Source organism: Phoenix dactylifera, unplaced genomic scaffold, assembly GCF_009389715.1.
Source record: "Phoenix dactylifera cultivar Barhee BC4 unplaced genomic scaffold, palm_55x_up_171113_PBpolish2nd_filt_p 000697F, whole genome shotgun sequence".
NCBI lineage: Eukaryota > Viridiplantae > Streptophyta > Magnoliopsida > Arecales > Arecaceae > Phoenix > Phoenix dactylifera.
The window spans coordinates 33,285-53,277 of NW_024068080.1; the positions used below are offsets into that span (position 1 = coordinate 33,285).

At 42.1% G+C, this 19,993-nt stretch overlaps 1 protein-coding gene across 1 annotated transcript; it reads right to left on the reverse strand.

The window, feature by feature from the left end:
• Positions 1–1,528: 1,528 nt before the first annotated feature.
• On the reverse strand, positions 1,529–2,406 carry LOC103698824 (pectinesterase inhibitor 9-like). The gene has a single exon (XM_008780876.4). The coding sequence runs from the start codon at positions 2,339–2,341 to the stop codon at positions 1,745–1,747; it is 597 nt and encodes a 198-aa protein (XP_008779098.1). The 5' UTR covers positions 2,342–2,406; the 3' UTR covers positions 1,529–1,744.
• Between the last annotated feature and the right edge of the window lie 17,587 nt (positions 2,407–19,993).

Consider the following 19,993-nt stretch of genomic DNA (forward strand, 5'->3'; position numbering starts at 1 on the left):
TACTGCTCGGTTGGCGAGAAGCCAAACTTTTGGCATTGGGAGGGGAAGACTCAGGAGAACAGCCTTTACGAGGCCTATCCTCATCAGCAGAACAGCCGGCGTGAACTGCGGTGGCTTTTGCCAGATATGGACCCCACAAAAATAGTACGGACTTATTGGTTCGTCGGATGAGAAGGAGAAGGCGCGGTAGATAGAAAGATAAAAAAATATCTCATATTTAATTTGAATTTTCAAAAAAAACTAAAATACAGTTTTTTATAAAAATAAAATTTATATATTTTATAAAAAAATTTATATGAAATCAATAAAAAATTAATTCTCATAGCATCAAAATTAGGATAATTTTATAAAAAAATATTTTAAAGTTTTTAAATAAAATGAGATACAATTTTTTATTTTATTTAAAGCATAATAGATATTTTATATAATTTTTAATAAAAATGATGTTCAGCTAAATATAAATTATTTTAAAATAAATTATTTTTTAATAAATTATATATATATTTAGATATTATATATATATTTTTTTTTTCTTCGAACCAAATGGATCCGACGAGTAAGTGGAGAGGCATCCGAAATGAAAAGCTAAAGCCCCTGTGGAACGATGGCAACGGACGGACAGGACCAAGTGTGAATTGATGAGGGTGGTGGTGACACCCCTAACCATCCTAACACAACGTATCCATCTCTTTTTGATTTGTTGGGATGTGTGACGCAAAGTAAGGATGGGGTCAGCAAAGTTGACGCTTTGCGAGTGGATCGTCCTTGTCATGATATTGTTTTTATATATAAATTATTTCGAGACTTGAAGCTTACCCACCAAGATGTCTTATATTATAATCTATCACTAACTTGGTCAGAAATCCAGAAGAGAAGATGCCCGGTGTTCCGCTCGTCCTCTTGCTCCAGCTTTTCCCAAAAGAAGAATTGAGTTTCGGCCTATTACGGCGCCTTCAAAGTTCAAACCAGAGACACTCCTAAGAAAAGTGGTCAACTAAGGGGCAAGCCAAGCCTGACTCCATTTTATAAAAATATTATTAAAAATAATTTAATATAATAAAATTAGAAGATTGAAATAAAAAAATTTGAAGGAGTTATGTAAGATATATTGCACTAAAAACATAATTCGTCTCTATATGCACTCTCATATATAATATTTCGAATCTTTTCGAAAATCAATGTAGTCGTAGCACTCCTATAAAAACATGTCTCGCAAGAAATATTTTAAAATAACTAAAATTTAGATAATAAAAAAAATTAATTTTTTTAATTAAAACTCCAGCACTACACACTACACACTACACAGAAACTAACAACCACGTAAGGCCAACATGGATGAGTAAGACCACGGCGAACGTGACCTGCCTTAGAAAACAGTAGATCAACATAGCGATCAAGTGAGAACACCAGCATCAATACCAAAGAGAAGCCCTGTAACAGTCGTACAAACATAACAACCTTTTTGTAGGGCCAACCTACTACTTGCTCATCCATTCAATTTGATTTACCAGAGAGAGAGAGAGAGAGAGAGAGAGAGACCATCTTTTCGTTCAACTTCAGAACCTAAAAGCATAATGTTGATGATATACAACTTTTAAAGTATATAATTTACACTCCACTACCACCTCAACACACTCATTCTAACTGAAACGGGAAGTATTAAGCAAGTAGAAACAAAAACACAAGAAGACAGCAGGTATCACGGGAGATCATAGTTGGAGAGGCACATTCCGACGGAGCCGGTTCAGTACTTCGGGCCGATCCGGTTCACGAGGGCGAGAGCATTGCTGGTGAGCTGGGCCACCTCGACCACCTTCTTCCGGATGGCCTCCCTTGTACTGCCGGAGCCGCTCTGGGACAAGCTATCCAGGCAGGTGTTCTCGTCGGTGAGGGCGGCGCTGCACCAGGTCTGGACGTTGTTCAGGTGCCACATGAACCCGGCCGATCCAGCCCGGCCGAGCCGGCCCAGCTCCTGGGCCGACTGCCGGAGCCGGTCCACGCTGTCGGCCATGTTCTCGAGGCAGTCCCGGACGGCGCCGGCCTCCCGGGCCTTGATGGCCTTGCTCCCGCCGGCCGAAAGCCGGGCCACGTAGGCGGAGGCGGACCGGGCCCGGTCAGCGCTGACGGTGAGGGCGGCCCGCGCCAGCTCCCGGGGACTGCGGCGGACCGAGGGGGCGTAGGCTGAGAGGCACTTGATGCAGAGAGCCGGGTACGTGGTGGTGCGGCAGGAGGAGCGGATGAAATCAGTGGATGAGGAGGCGGCGGATGTGACCTCTCCGGCGGAGATGCACAGCAGGAGTAGCAAGAGATGGGGCACCTTGGGAGGTGTGGCCTCGGCCATTCTCTCGCTGTCTCTCTGTGAATGTGGACTGGTTAGCGTCTGCCAGCGAGTTTGGTCTCACGTATAAAGAAGCGCAAGGAGCACGTGGCACGCTTTTATTGCCTGCCCCAATAGGGAGCTAAGGTGGCATATTTCGAGGTCCCACAGCCAGCGGAATATCCCAATTTTCGGATGCATCACTTTCCCAGGATTGCTTCAGACCACTGCTCTATCCTAATAAGTACCTCACATCTCACTTCGTATTGCAGTCCTTTTTGTTTTGAGAAGATTTGGCTTTTTTACCTTCGGTCGTGGAACATGGTGCGAGAGGCCTGATGGAAGTTATGCGGGGGACGCCATGTACAGAGTGACCTGCAAGTTGGAACTGACTAGGCACCGGCTCGCAGATAAATCGAAAAGAGATGGGGAATATCTTCAGAAGAATAGAGAAGACAGAAGCATCCATTACCAGGTTCCAGTCTCTAGAGGAGCGTGGGGGAGGCCTATTTAATGGCGAACAGGAGGAGCTCAGGGTCTTGTTGTCCAGGCATCACTCACTTCTCAAGCAGTAGAAGGTCTTTTGGAGACAAAAGTCTAGGATTCAATAGATCTTAGAGGAGGACCGAAAGACTAGGTTCTTCCATCAATTGACTATCATTCGGAGGCAGAGCAACAAAATCTGCAAGATCAGGGACAACAGTGGACAATTGACAAAGGATCCCAACACCATTAGGCGGACCTTGGAGCGGTTCTTTCGGTTTAGGTGGACTGATCAAGTGGACGGCAGTGGTGTTGTCAGTGAGCTGGCTTCATCGATGAGGGTCTCGGAGGAGGAGAATGCGGCTTTGGTCAGCCCAATTTCAGATGCGGAAGTCCAGGTAGTCCTATGTCCTTAGGCAAAGATAAGGTCCCGGGGCTGGATGGTTCCGCCAATCTATTTAAGAAAGTAATGACAAATGTCCAGCAGTTTTTCTTAATTGTGACTATGCCTAATAACTGGAAAGGGGACCTTCATCACCCTGATTTCGAAGAGGCAGGATCCTGCAGAACTGGACCACTTTTGGCTGATCAGCCTCTGCATAGGATGAGGGGCATCCTCCCTAAACTTATTAGCTCTAAGCAGAGGGCCTTGTTGATGGTCGGTTTTTCTCCGACAATGGGCTCATTGCCCACGAGTTTATATATGACCTCCAAGGGCTCCTAGATGGAGGAGTTTGATGGGCATCAAGTTCAATATAGAGACAGCCTACGATAAGATGAGGTGGGACTTCGTGACACACTCCCTAGAGAGTTTCAGCTTTTACCCGCTATGGACCAGGTAGATTCAGGGTTGTATTTAGGCCCCGCCCTTTGCTATACTAGTGAACGGCTCTCCCTCGCATTTCTTCGAGTCTTCGGTTGGGTTGAAGCAGGGTTGCTTGCTTCGCCACTTCTGTCCATCATCTGCATGGACAAGTTATCTAGAGCGCTCCGGCACACCTCAGTGGTTCTAGATGTGGAGGCTTACAGGTTGGCGCTGGACTTTGTTTAGATCTTGCATCTGCTCTTTGCTGACGATTACTTGCTGTTGGCCCGTGCGACGAGGCAGTAGGCTTAGTTGATTCGAAGGATTCTCGTGGAGTATTATGCAACGTCCGGGCAACAAGTCAATTTGGCAAAGTCAGATATCTGCTGCAGCCCGAAGATTCATCCAAGAGTGAAGGCTTCTGTTGCCCAGATAGACAACCCAAGAGGGGGGGTGAATTGGGTTTTAAATTAATTTGGATAATTAAAACGTTATGGATGATTAATTAAAAACTATTGCAAGTTATTTAATTAATGCTAAGTGCTGTGAGTGATGTGAGAGGAAGAAGAGAAGAGACAATCCAATGCAAACACAGAGTTTTATAGTGGTTCGGAGCTACCCCTTGCTCCTACGTCCACTCCCCAAGTCTCTCTTGGGAATTCACTATAACCCCCTTGGATTACAGCCAGTTGTTTTGCAAGCTCACAACCAAACTTATTGTTTTACGAGCTCACAACGAACTCGGTCGGTTTTCCCAGGCTCACCGACTAGAACCAACCCCGATTGTTTTCCCGGGCTCACAATCAAACCCTTACACACGTTGGTTTTTAACTTGGCTCACCAACAAACCTTAAACCCCTTGATTCAATCCCCCGATTGAATCAAGTAAATACAAGAGATAGAAGAAAACAGAAAATAGCTTCTCAAAAAGTAGATTTAAAACAATATAATCGTAAAGGAGTTAGAAGCCCTCAAACGCTTTTAAGCTGGTGAAGAGGTATGGCTTCTGAAACTCCGGTCTCCTCTTGAAAGAGTGGTCGACTTGAATGCAGGAGGAGGAAGCTTTGATTGTTGGGAAGAAGTTGTTGGAGCAGTAAATGCAGATCTTCCCTTTTTCGTTTAAGAGCACTTGGAGAGCTTGAATACTTGAATGCTTGGAGTGGAATATCTGTTCTCTACCTTGCTACAGTCCTCTGTGGCTATTTAAGCCAACCCCCACGGAAACTAGCCGTTACTCTGCTTTTTCTGGCCGTTCTGCACACTCTGCGCAGCCTGACAATATGACCGTTGGTGGGTTGGAGTCGACTCGCGCGATCAGGAGTCGACTCGGCTGTAGCAGGAGTCGACTCACGCTTTTCCGGAGTCGACTCGGCAACTGTTCCAAATTTGAATTAAAGTTGCAGTCTTGACTGGGAGTCGACTCGTCTTGACCTGGAGTCGACTCGCCAACTTCTGGAGCTGACGTGGCAATTTTGGAGTCGGCTCATCCACTGAAGTCCGTGGATCCAAATTTGAATTTTGTCCACTCGAGTCGACTCGACTGTCCTGGGAGTCGACTCGAATCTCAGAGCCCGAACTCCCGATTCTCTGTCTTTTGGCTCATTCTCGGAGTCGACTCGCGTACTGCGGGAGTCGACTCGAATCTCAGAGTCCGAAGATCGTTCTCTGACTTTTTCTTTGTGTTTCTCTTGGAGTCGACTCTTACTACCCTGGAGTCGACTCGTTGAACATTGGAGTCGACTCGCGCACTTCGGGAGTCGACTCGTTGACAGTTTCTGAGTTGAAGCTTTCTGTCCTTCTGTCTGTTCTCAGTCGGAGTCGACTCGTACTGATCTGGAGTCGACTCGAGCTCGTGCCAGTGAACTTGATACGCTTGGAGTCGACTCGTGATACTCGGGAGTCGACTCGAGTCTCAGACATTGGTTCATGCAGACTTCTTAACTTATCCAAAATACTATGAACCAAGTCTAGAAACACTTGGACAGGATTTTCACTGAAACACTCAATTGAATTCATTAGTAATCACAAGATATACTCAAATGCTTTGAGCTCATCAAAATCAAATGGGGTTTTAATCAATCACTCCACAATCTCCCCCTTTTTGATGATGACAAAACTTTGAGTATATGTAAAGTGAATTGCTCATGAAACAATGAAGTAAAATCCATAAATGAATTCAAATGTCTGATAATTTAATTTATCCAAGTTTGAAAGGAGTGAAACATTAAATTTCGGAGTTAAAGCTCCCCCTTTCATTTGGAATTATATAAGCCTTCATATTATGCAATCAATTGTTCGGCTTATATGTCATTAATGATTTAGCTTGATTAAAATTCAGATTCTCCCCCTCAACATATGCATTCAACTATGTTTTGATTCTCTGAATTTCCTTTTAATGCTTTGAAGTTTTTGAACTGAATTTTATCTTTTTAGAGGAAAAATCTGTCAATTTGTTCTTGAGTAGGATTCAGCTAATCTCCGAATATCCCTTGAATAGATTCTGGAGATTACTCCATTAGGAGCCCCAAAAGAAAGATAATGAGCCTCGAGGTACCGAATCCACTTAGAACAAATTTGTGTGTGTTATTAAGAGTTTATCTTTTTATTTATTTCCATTGATTTCTTTTACATATTTTTTCATATTTCTCCCCTTTTTACATATTTTATACATATTTCTCCCCCTTTTTGTCATCATACCAAAAAGGAGGTAATCACACACAATCAATGGCACAACCAATCATCAAATGGCACATAATTGAAGATAAAATGTCTACTCATTGTATTGATATGAATGTGAATACATGTGAGAATACAATAAGTAAAGCAAAGCAAGACAAAACACAACTCAAACACATCTATGTCCTTCTCGAGGATGAAGCTCCCCCTCTCGAGGATGCATCTCCTCCTCTGGAGGGTGTGGCTCCTCCTCTCGAGGATGTGGCACCTCCTCTGGAGGATGGTGCTCCTCCTCTCAATCGGCTCTGCTCCATGAGGAGGGTGACTGCATCTGTCACATGTCCGAGCTGCGTGATAATAGACGTGGTGGCTCTGCTATGTGTAGTGGAGAGCTCTGTCACCGACGCCTGAAGTCCAGTCACTGATGTCTGTAGTGCGTCCAGCTTGTCGATGAGTACATTCGACAAGCGCTCGGCCCCCTCGGTGGTGGTGTGCATGTCACGACCTATCTCCTCTCGCATCTGTCGAGTGGAGCTCGTGACCTCACTCATGCTATGGAACTGGGCCTGGACCAAACTTCGGATATTGTAGATCTCTTTCCGTACATGAGCCGTCATGTCAGTCACGGCTGTCAAGGAAGGGACCAGGGCAGAGGAAGTGGGCGCAGAAGAGGGAGCAGGCACCGAGCCGCGGATCTCCCGAAGCAGCTCGTCCTTCAGATCTCGGACGATCTCCTGCCGCAGCTCCCGGAGCTGCTCTGTATCAATACGGACCTCCATAGATGGTGGAACTGAGGAGGAAGGTCCGGCAGAGGTGGTAGGAGCAGGAGGAGTGGATGGGAGGTCTGGATGGTCTGGAAGGTCTGGGTAGTCTGAATCTGGCTCAGGACTAGGTGATGGTCTGGTGGTCTGAGCAGTGAGAGTGGACTTCCTAACCCAGATCCCTTCTCTCTTCCGAAACCCCATCCTGTGCATAGTCCCCGTACATAAGCGATCAGTCCATCGCAAGGCACGAGAGGGTTCCCTCTCAGGAATGGGAATCTCGTACTGCCTAAAAAGAAGAGTGAATAACATCCCGTATGGGAGTGAGAGCCTAGGTCTATCTAGGGGCTCACACATATACCTATAAATGAGCTTTGGGAAGTTGATTGGGGTGTCCTGAAGGATATAAGACATAATAGCTAAGTCCCTCTCATTCACAAAATCAAATCTCCCTGTCTTAGGGAAGATGGACCTGGACAGAATGCTCAAAAGGATTCTCACTTCAATAGGAAGTGAGCTAGCAGATACCTCATCTAGGGGGGACTGAGGTGGATGCCCTAAGACGACCGTAAGGGCCGCAACTCTATCCTCAGGGTGTGCGGGAGCCACCCCTACTAATGGAAGGTGAAGGATATGGGCAATGAGGTCCTCTGTGACACGCAACGGGACACCTACTACCGTGCCCTCGATACCTCCATCTTCCCGATGGACGGTACTGTAAAACTCTTGAACTAGGCCAGGATAGGTGGGAAGGTCCAAGGTGAGGAAGTACTCTAGGCCCTGGGCTCTAAGCCTATCGCCTATGGTGAACCCCTCCCGGGAGAGATAGTCGAAATCGACAAACCTCCTGGAGGTGACGGCCTTCCCGGCCAACGGCCTAACGAGAACCACCCTAGGCGGGGAACGATCCGGAGGTGGTTGCCTCGCGGGATCGTGCCGCGCCTTGGAGCGCCGCTCGGGACCGGCCTCGGGACGGGACCTCTTCCTAACGACGGTCTTACGAGGCATCTTGACCTAAACGGGAAGAAAAATACCTAGAGGACGGTGAAGGACCGACAGAGGAAGCTCGGGACGGACCGGAAATGACCTAGGAATGGACGGAAGCTCAATGTCCGGCGAAGAATCGACGGGAAAAAGGGCTTGGAGACGATCGGGGATGACCTAGGAGTCGGCTCTAGGGCTTTGTGAACAGTGGCGGCTTGAGGAAAAGTGTTTGCGAAACGACAACCCTAGGGTTAAAAAGTCGGATCCCGACTGTGAGTCGACTCCCCTGAGTCGCGAGTCGACTCGACCTCGAGTCGACTCCAGAATATGCGCGAGTCGACTCTCTGTTAGCGCATGTAGACTTCGAGTCGACTCCCGACATTGTGCGAGTCGACTCCCCCTCAGCTGCCAACTTTGCGAGTCGACTCCCGCAAATGTGCGAGTCGACTCCCCCTTAGGAGCCGGCTCTGAAACTTACTCGAGTCGTCTCTAACCTTGGCACGCACCTAAAAACCATGCCATAATCGTGCCAAATGAGGGAAAATCAGCTAATTAAGGACTGATTTGATGATCACTGTATAGAAACTCTATTTTAACCTCATTCTAATCATCAAAATCAATTAATCTAGTGAAAAACTCCCACTAGGATGGATCAATCACTCCTAATCCCCTTCTAAGCACACTAAACCTCTCTTCACTTAGGGGTTTTGTAAAAATGTCTGCTAATTGATTATCAGTACACACAAATTGGAGTGACACATCACCATTCAATACATGATCTCTTATGAAGTGATGTCTTATCTCAATGTGTTTAGTTCTTGAGTGTTGAATTGGATTTTTAGTGAGATTTATGGCACTTGTGTTATCACAATTAATGGGGATTTTATCTTGTTTAATGCCATAATCTTCTAATTGTTGTTTAATCCATAAGATTTGAGCACAACAACTCCCGGCTGCAACATATTCAGCTTCTGCAGTGGATAATGCAACCGAGTTTTGTTTCTTGCTAAACCATGAGATTAGGTTTTCTCCTAGAAATTGACAGGACCCGCTGGTACTTTTTCTATCCAGCTTACATCCAGCGAAGTCTGAATCTGTGTACCCTATTAAGTTTAGGCTAGATTCTTTAGAGTACCACAACCCTATGTTCTTAGTTCCAATTAAGTATTTAAAGATTCTCTTAACTGCAGCTAGGTGTGATTCTTTAGGATTAGCCTGATATCTAGCACACATGCACACACTAAACATAATATCAGGCCTACTTGCAGTAAGATACAGTAAAGAACCTATCATACCTCTATAAAGTTTTTGATCTACAGATTTACCTGATTCATCTTGGTCTAACTTGCATGATGAGCTCATGGGAGTGCTGATTGACTTGTTTCCCTCCATATCAAACTTCTTGAGCATCTCCTTGATATATTTTGCTTGATTAATGAAGATGCCTCCTTCAGATTGTTTGATTTGAAGCCCGAGGAAGTAGTTCAGCTCTCCCATCATGCTCATCTCAAACTCACTCTGCATCAAATCAGCAAATTCCTCGCAGAGGCGATTGTTAGTAGCACCGAAAATGATATCATCAACATAAATCTGTACTAATAACATATCCTTATTTTTCTTTTTCAGAAATAATGTTGTATCTACATTTCTCCTAGAGAATTCATGTTCTAATAGGAATTTACTAAGTCTCTCATACCATGCTCTAGGTGCTTGTTTTAGTCCATAAAGTGCTTTGTTCAGTTTATACACATGATTAGGGTATTGATGATTTTCAAAACCAGGAGGTTGTTCTACATACACCTCCTCATTAATAAACCCATTTAGAAAAGCACTCTTTACATCCATTTGATATAGTTTGAAGTCCTTAGAGCATGCATATGCTAATAATAGTCTAATAGCCTCAAGTCTAGCTACGGGAGCAAAGGTTTCATCAAAATCTATGCCTTCTTCTTGATTATAACCCTTTGCCACTAGTCTAGCCTTATTCCTTATAACAGTTCCATTTTCATCTAGCTTATTTTTATATATCCATTTTGTACCTATAATTGGATATTTAGAAGGTCTCTCTACTAGATCCCACACTTTGTTTCTAGTAAATTGGTTTAGTTCTTCTTGCATTGCATTTATCCAATTTACATCATTTTCGGCTTCTTCTATATGTTTGGGCTCAAAGTGTGAAACAAAAGCTAGATGGTTATTTAGATTTCTAAGTGAAGCTCTAGTCCTAACCGGTTGAGATGAATCATCTAGAATGAGTTCCTTAGGATGCCCGTGAGCATACCTCCAAGCTTTTGTTAGCCCATGATCCACAATAGCCTCTTGGCTTGATGATTCTCCTTCAATCAACTTTTGATTATCATCTTGTAATCCCATCTCATCTATCTTTTCCTCAAGTATTTCAACATCATCATCAAAATTAACTTTCTTACTAGAGGAGATGTCACTAGAGTCATCAAATACTACATGTATAGATTCTTCTATGACTAAGGTTCTTTTATTAAATACTCTATAGGCTTTACTAGTTGTAGAATAACCTAAGAATATTCCTTCATCCGATTTAGAGTCAAATTTACCTAGATTATCTTTCCCATTATTATGAACAAAACACCTACATCCAAAAACATGAAAGTAATTAACTTTTGGTTTTCTGTTTTTCCAAAGTTCATAAGGTGTTTTCTTTATAATGGGTCTTAACAAAACTCTATTTAATATATGGCAAGAAGTATTAATGGCTTCTCCCCAAAAGTACTTAAGGAGGTTACTTTCACATAACATAGTTCTAGCCATTTCTTCTAGTGTTCTATTTTTCCTTTCCACAACTCCATTTTGTTGTGGTGTCCTAGGTGCTAAAAAATTATGGGTTATCCCCTTTTTACTACAAAACTCCTCAAATGACTGATTTTCGAATTCGGTACCATGGTCACTTCTAATAGCTATTACTGAGTTATCTCTAGCATTGGTTACTTCTTTATGGAATTTCTTAAAGACAGAAAATGCTTGATCCTTATGTGCTAGGAACATGACCCATGTGTACCTAGAATAATCATCAACAATGACTAGACCATATTTATTTCCACCTAGGCTTGTTGTTCTAGTTGGACCGAATAGATCCATGTGTAATAATTCTAGAGGTCTAGAAGTAGAGACACATTTTATGGATTTAAATGAGTTCCTAGATTGTTTGCCAAATTGACATGCTTCACATATTTTGTTCTTTTCAAATTTTAATTTTGGCAAACCTATCACGGAGTCTCTTTTAACTAGTTTAGTTATTGTGTCCATGCTTGCATGACCTAACTTACGGTGCCATAACCAACTAGCATCATTATCTCTAGTTTCATTTACAACTAGACATTGGTTATGTTTTGCAAGATCTTCTAGGTCTACAACATATACATTTCCACGTCTAATTCCTTTAAAAACTAAACTATTATCATTAGGATTTGTTATAATGCATAGTGATGGTTTAAACATAACATCATATCCTATATCACATAATTGACTAATACTTAACAAGTTATGCTTAAGGCCATCAACATATCTAACATTATCTATAAAAGTAGAAGGGGTGATTTGAACTTTACCAATACCAATGATATGACCTTGGTTGTTGTCTCCAAAAGTCACAACACCTCCCTTCTTAGCTTCAAGGGTGAAAAATTGATCTTTATCACCCGTCATGTGCCTTGAGCAGCCACTATCCAAATACCAGCGGTTTTTGTTGACCTTGGCTGCAAGACACTCCTACACAAGCAAATCATGTCATCTTAGGTACCCAAGTTTTCTTGGGTCCATGGTTAGTCAAGTTGGTTCCTTTTGGAACCCATACCCTTTTAATTTTTCTTTTTGTTTTACTTTTCCTATAGTCACATGCATTTGCCTTATGTCCTATAGTTCCACAACAAAAGCAGGTTATTTTCTTAGTTTTAGTTTCTCCAGCTTTAACAAAGAAGTTACTAAGAAGTTTTTGTTTATTTCTTGGTTTATATCCTAAACCCGCTTTATTAAATACTGCTCGTTGACTATTTAGTATCATATTTAACTTTTCAGAACTATACGTAAACTTTTCAACTAAAGGTTTGTATTTTTCAAGTTCTTTAGTTAATGTTTGATTTTCTGCTTTTAAATCATTTAGTTCTTTTGTGAGATCCTTGTTTAAGATTTGTTTATGGTTTTTAAGTTCTGAAAGTTCCTTAGTTAGTTTTTCATTATCTTTTGTTAAGTTGTTAGTCTTCTTAATTAAGAGTTGATTGCTTGTCTTAAGTTCTAGATTTTCTTTGGTAAGATTATCTGTATCCTTAATTAATGAATCATGTTTATGAATGTAAGTTTGGTTAGTTACTTTTAGTTCTCTGTTTTTAACATTTATATTCTTATATTCAATCATTAATTCATTAAACGCATCATAAAGTTCATCAAATGTAAAATCAAAATGCGTATCGGAAGTTACCTCGTTTTCGTTGGCCATGAAGCAGAAATTGGCCTTCTCTTCTTGTTCTTCATCCGATGATGAAGATGATGCGTCGGAGTCCGATAGGGTGGTGACAAGGGCTTTCTTCTTCTTCTTGTACTTGCTGCCCTTCTTTAGTAAGGGACACTCAGCTCTGATGTGTCCCGGCTTTTTGCACTCATAGCACCAAATCCCCTCCTTTTCTCTTTCCTTACCTTTGTCCTTGCGGTAGGAATTTGAGGGGCCTCTCCTTTGATGATAGGACTTCTTGTGGTTGATAAATTTCTTGAACTTGCGCACAAGAAGTGCCTCACCACCATCTTCCTCATCATCTTCTTCTTCACTACTGCTACTGCAAGATAAATCTTTGTTAGATGAAGTAGACTTTAAAGCTATTACCTTTTTCTTATGGGAGGACTCTTCCTCGTTGTGTTGTTTCATGGTGAGCTCGTGCGTCATAAGGGATCCAAGAAGCTTCTCAAGTGGTAGCTTGTTCAGGTCCTTGGCTTCTTGGATTACCGTCACTTTAGCTTCCCATGACCTTGGTAGACACCGAAGGATTTTCCTGACAAGCTCACTGTTAGTATAGTTCTTGCCAAGGCTTTTTAGGGCATTGACAATATCAGTAAACCTAGTGAACATGCATGTGATTGTTTTATTTGAATCCATTTTAAATAGTTCATATTTATGAACCAAGATGTTTATTTTGGATTCCTTGACTTGATTCGTTCCCTCATGGGTCACTTCAAGTCTGTCCCAAATTTCTTTTGCAGAATTACAAGTTGAAACCCTATTGAATTCATTACGGTCTAAGGCACAATAAAACACATTCATAGCTTTAGAGTTTAATTGTGCCTTCCTCATGTCATGTTCATCCCAATCCGTTTTTAGTTTGGGTACCTTGACACCATCTACATATATGGATGGGATGTATGGGCCATTCACTACAATGGTCCACATCTCATAGTCTTGGGCTTGGATGAATATTCTCATCCTAGCCTTCCAGTATGAGTAGTCGGATCCATTGAAGAAAGGAGGTCTTTGGGTGGACTGACCCTCAATGTGAGAAGATCCAAATGGGGTTGTCATTTTGATCTTTTAACTCTTGAGTGGAAGAGTTTTTGGCTCTGATACCACTTGTTGCCCAGATAAACAACCCAAGAGGGGGGGGTGAATTGGGTTTTAAATTAATTTGGATAATTAAAACGTTATGGATGATTAATTAAAAACTATTGCAAGTTATTTAATTAATGCTAAGTGCTGTGAGTGATGTGAGAGGAAGAAGAGAAGAGACAATCCAATGCAAACACAGAGTTTTATAGTGGTTCGGAGCTACCCCTTGCTCCTACGTCCACTCCCCAAGTCTCTCTTGGGAATTCACTATAACCCCCTTGGATTACAGCCGGTTGTTTTGCAAGCTCACAACCAAACTTGTTGTTTTACGAGCTCACAACGAACTCGGTCGGTTTTCCCAAGCTCACCGACTAGAACCAACCCCGATTGTTTTTCCGGGCTCACAATCAAACCCTTACACACGTTGGTTTTTAACTTGGCTCACCAACAAACCTTAAACCCCTTGATTCAATCCCCCGATTGAATCAAGTAAATACAAGAGATAGAAGAAAACAGAAAATAGCTTCTCAAAAAGCAGATTTAAAACAATATAATCGTAAAGGAGTTAGAAGCCCTCAAACGCTTTTAAGCTGGTGAAGAGGTATGGCTTCTGGAACTCCGGTCTCCTCTTGAAAGAGTGGTCGACTTGAATGCAGGAGGAGGAAGCTTTGATTGTTGGGAAGAAGTTGTTGGAGCAGTAAATGCAGATCTTCCCTTTTTCGTTTAAGAGCACTTGGAGAGCTTGAATACTTGAATGCTTGGAGTGGAATATCTGTTCTCTACCTTGCTACAGTCCTCTGTGGCTATTTAAGCCAACCCCCACGGAAACTAGCCGTTACTCTACTTTTTCTGGCCGTTCTGCACACTCTGCGCAGCCTGACAATATGACCGTTGGTGGGTTGGAGTCGACTCGCGCGATCAGGAGTCGACTCGGCTGTAGCAGGAGTCGACTCACGCTTTTCCGGAGTCGACTCGGCAACTGTTCCAAATTTGAATTAAAGTTGCAGTCTTGACTGGGAGTCGACTCGTCTTGACCTGGAGTCGACTCGCCAACTTCTGGAGCTGACGTGGCAATTTTGGAGTCGGCTCATCCACTGAAGTCCGTGGATCCAAATTTGAATTTTGTCCACTCGAGTCGACTCGACTGTCCTGGGAGTCGACTCGAATCTCAGAGCCCGAACTTCCGATTCTCTGTCTTTTGGCTCATTCTCGGAGTCGACTCGCGTACTGCGGGAGTCGACTCGAATCTCAGAGTCCGAAGATCGTTCTCTGACTTTTTCTTTGTGTTTCTCTTGGAGTCGACTCTTACTACCCTGGAGTCGACTCGTTGAACATTGGAGTCGACTCGCGCACTTCGGGAGTCGACTCGTTGACAGTTTTTGAGTTGAAGCTTTCTGTCCTTCTGTCTGTTCTCAGTCGGAGTCGACTCGTACTGATCTGGAGTCGACTCGAGCTCGTGCCAGTGAACTTGATACGCTTGGAGTCGACTCGTGATACTCGGGAGTCGACTCGAGTCTCAGACATTGGTTCATGCAGACTTCTTAACTTATCCAAAATACTATGAACCAAGTCTAGAAACACTTGGACAGGATTTTCACTGAAACACTCAATTGAATTCATTAGTAATCACAAGATATACTCAAATGCTTTGAGCTCATCAAAATCAAATGGGGTTTTAATCAATCACTCCACAGCTTCCATTATGGGCATTCTGGGAGTTGGGAGTAGGAGGGCACCTTGGGGTCTCAATCACAGGTTGGCGCCTCCGCAATGGGGATTGTACCACCTTTGAGTAGGGCATCAGGTGTAGGCTGGAGGGATGGCAGGCGTGCGCACTATCTATGATGGGTAGAGTTAGCCTTGTATGGTTAGTTCTCTACTTGATCCTGATTTATCTATTATCTAACGGTATAGTGTTAGATATATGCCCTAGAAGCCAATCTGGCTGACACATTATTAATTTTAGGATATTGTTTTGTACTTGACTTTATTATTATTGAATAATAAATGGGCATTCTTTTCATTCATATTGTTTATGTGTCTATGAATCGTCCAAAAAATTAATAAGATGATAATACATATTCTCAAGAGTTGAGAATTTGAGCCATTATCATTGGTGATTAATTTCTAAATGCTCCTAATCAATGAATCATCATGAGGACGGTGATCGATCCGATCAATGCACAGATCGCTTTCCTTATGGATGGACGAGACTCGAGTCCACAGTGTAGGGACACTGAAGTGAGAGTGCAGGTGCTTGTTAGAGAACAAGGGTACTGAGCGTGACCAAGACAAGAAGTCACTTAGATGTCTATCCACTCGTCAGTGACTTGCTTGATGTTGCAATAGTGTGACTGATCCTTTGACTTGCGGTACTTCGGCTACTCATAGTAAGGTTATTATAGTTTGACTGCACATATACATGGTCTCTAGTCATATGGGTCCTTGTAGTGTAGATTGGCTGCAGTAGGTTCACTGTAGGAGTAGGGTATGCACCTACATGGAATCTATCGACCTTGATAGATGAGGAGAGATTCTATATGATTTATAAGACTAAGTTCTAAGACCTTGGCCAGGGCAATATATATAGTGGAGAAAGAGTTTTCCACTCTCGAACTCAAGTCGAATAAATCTAGACATATGACAAACGACGGGGTTTGACGAGTTATCCATGACCTCCGTTCTGTAGGGATCCACGATAGAAGGATTTTATTATATGATAACTGCACCTAGAGGTTCATCATTCTATTTTGCTGGGTAGCCACTACATACTGCTAGGTGTCACTGGTGGATGGTGAGACTCACAGGGACCATCTTGATGGTCGATGATCCCTGGTGAGTTGAGTTGGAATTGTTTCAACCCATTGAAAAGAGTATTCAATGATATTGTGATAGGGATCGCAATATATCTCACTACCAGTCAGAATAGAACATATGGGGTCACACACATTAGAGGTATTAACCGATTCGATGGTTGAATTGTGATTAGGAATCACAAATAATCAATTTGATTGATAATTGGTTAACCCGCTAAGAGTTAGTGAGTTGAAGAAGGAATAATTGCAATCGGATTGCAATTTAATTTAATTAATTGGACTTGATCATGAGTCCTACTTGGAGTAGGATCCTTGAAGTCCTAATTAGATTAGAATTTCAAATTAAATTAGAATCCTACTTGGAGTAGGATAAAGTCCTAATTGCCTTAGGGCTGAAATTTAATAAGTCTTAATTAGATTAGGATTTTCTTAAGTCCTAATTAATTTTAATTTTAATCTAATTAATTAAAAGACTCCCAATTGGATTAGGATTGAAGAGTTCAATTGAGTCATGGTTCAATTAAATCCTAATTAGATTAGGATTTGGAGGAAATTAAAATGGGTGCAAATCCTATTTTGAATTGGATTGAATTCTAGCACTTGGACCCAACCCTCCCTACTTAATTAGATTGAGTGGGGGCTAACCAAATGAGAGAAGAGGGAGGGGCGCCTCCCTCCCTTGGCTGGTGGCGTGATGGAAAAAGGAGGGGCCACACCCCTCCTATTTTGAATTCACAATGGGATAAAGATGAGCTCCTAAAATTTAGGAGCTCATCTCTATCCACACACCATAAAAGAGACGTTCCAAGGGGCTACGAATTTTTTATGGTTTTTCCTTGGGATTTTTGGCAGCAAGGAACCTCCTTCGATCCCTCCTTTCAGCCGCAAGAAAGCAAGAAAAAAGGCTTGTGGCGTGGCCCTTCTTCCTTCCATTCTTTGGTTCCAATGCGAAAGGAAAAAGGAAAGGCTGCGATCCCCGGGGAGATCCAAAAGCTTCGATCGGTTCACTACCTCGTGTGGATATCCGTAGAGGCCGGACGCGTGTGCGGCTTCCATCGAACCTTCATCAAATACCTCGTAAATCAGATTTGCGGAGACCATCTACCCGCACAAGGTGAAGATCTGATCTTCTTAATGATTTTAAAATAGTTTATAAGAATTTAATCCTAATCTATCTACAAACGACGGTTTTAAAATACGTTCATGCGATGAACGGGATCTTGTGATGCACCAAATCCTAACAGTGGTATCAGAGCCAGGTTATGTAGATTAAGATTAGGATTAAATATTTAAAGGCATTTTAGATCTGAAATTTAAAGGATTATGCTTGCTGAAATTTTCTGCATGCAGAATTTTCAGCTTGCTGATTTTTCTGCATGCTGATTTTTAGATGCTTAGATTAATGATTCTAATGCTTTGATAATGTGATTACAAATGTTTAGAATCATATCTTGCATAATCAGCAAGTCATGAGATGAAATAATTAGTTAAATTACAGATTTAAAAATAATATTTATGCATGAGATGCATATGGTGATAATTATGGATGAACCCTTTTGAATGTGCTAAAATGTTCTGCGATGTTCTGTGATGCTATGTGATAGCATGTAATTTTAATTTTCAGATGCCTGCATGCATCTTAAATTCATGTATTAGAGACCTGCGTGTCTCATGAAAAAGGGTTGTAATTTATTTTTTTATTTTATTTAATTTTTTAAAACAATCTGTGATGTGTGTTGCACGTCGATGGTTGATCGATATGTACATCAACAAGCTCAACATGCGCAGATCGAGATCAAGGATTGATTGAAGATGGATCAAGGAGTTGATCACAATTGGACCTAGGGATCAAGATCAAGTCAAGAGTTGAAGACGATTAAACCAATTAATGTACATGTGCTTGTAAAATGACCCCATCCTGGATTCATAATCATCACCATTTAAATTTATTTGTTGATAAATGCCTGGATGTTTAATGTTTATGTCTATGCGGGTAGATATATATTTGCATGAGATGTGAATAGTCGATCGAGAGAGACCTAAATATAAACCTCTCCAATCAGTCGAGAGTGAACCAACATGAGCTAGTCATATTAGATTAATTGATCTAATTGGTGTCTAGGCAAGCCTAAAAGGTGGTTACTTAATTAGGACCTTACTCTCCGAGTAAGAGGAGCCTCCCACCTGCTTACCTGGCCAATTGTTCGATTACCTCTTATGAAGAACTTAAGTTGCAAACACTAAGACATGATTACGCAATATTAAGTCCATAGGTCTTCCACCGTAGTAAAGCTGCTAAGGTCTTTCTGGTGTTGATTTGTCTCGGCTGGACACAGTGGGCAAGTTGCATCGGGGGACTGGACCTCTCTATTAGACATGAGATGTTGCGGGATAAAGGTGGGGTTGGGTACCAATAACTGTTAGGTGAGGACCCAATGACGACTTTATTTCTGCGGTTATACGGTGGGTCTGACTTAACTAAGTAATGGGGCCAATAACTGTTAGGTGAGGTCTTCATGACTTAGAGACCAAGTACCACTGCAATTTGCTTGAGAAGCATTGTACAAGAGTTGTACACTCATCCATTTATATGTCACCAATAACTGTTAGGTGAGGCGGCATGTAAATCGGTGAGACCGCAGTACCCACTAGAAACCCTAGTCGCGTAGGGTTTTCGTTTCTCCATCAGGGGAGTATGAGGAATTCGAAAAAATAGCGGAAGCATATTTGTTTTAAAAGTTTCTAGAACAAATTAAGACAAGTACAAAATCTAACTAGAATCTTTACTCTCTACAGATCACAATGTCGGCTTCGAACCCTTTGACCCGTATCCTTGAGACCAACCGACTGACCGAAACCAATTATAAAGACTGGCTAAGAAATCTGAAAATTGTTTTGAATTGTGAGAAACTAGGGTATTGTTGCCCAGAGATGGTCACCCAAGAGGGGGGTGAATTGGGTGTTTTAAAAAACTTTTTGCCTAATTAAAAATAAAACACACAAATATATGAACTAAAATAAAGATAAAGAGATAAGAAGAGACAACCACAAACACACGGTTTTATAGTGGTTCGGAGCCTTCACCGCTCCTACATCCACTCCCCAAAGCGCCTTTGGGAATTTCCACTATAATCCAAGATTACAGTACGGTAGTTTTGCGAGTTCACTACCCAACTCATTGTTTTACACCGGGCTCACAACAAACCCTAAAACCCCCAATTTTTCTTAGGCTTGGGACGCCTTTCCCTTGTTCCAAGTCCCTTGACTGGAACAAGCACCACAATAAAAGAGTTTACAAAAGGAAATAAAAGCTCTAAGAAGCAAATATAACAATTATGAATAATGTAACCCGGAAGAATCCTTTTGCCGTTGGAAGCGTGGGAAATGTTGATTCTTCCGAGGTGGAGCGCGTAGGGTTGAGTGTGAGCTTCGAATCCCGAGCGCACAAGAGTGGTTGAGCTTGAAATCGCTTGGGAGACTTGAGAATACTTGATTTCCTTTCTTGAATGCACTCACTCCCTTGAGCTTTTCTTTCTAACTTCTCTCTTGAATGATCTAGCTTTTTGGTTGGTGAAGAGTTGTTAAGAA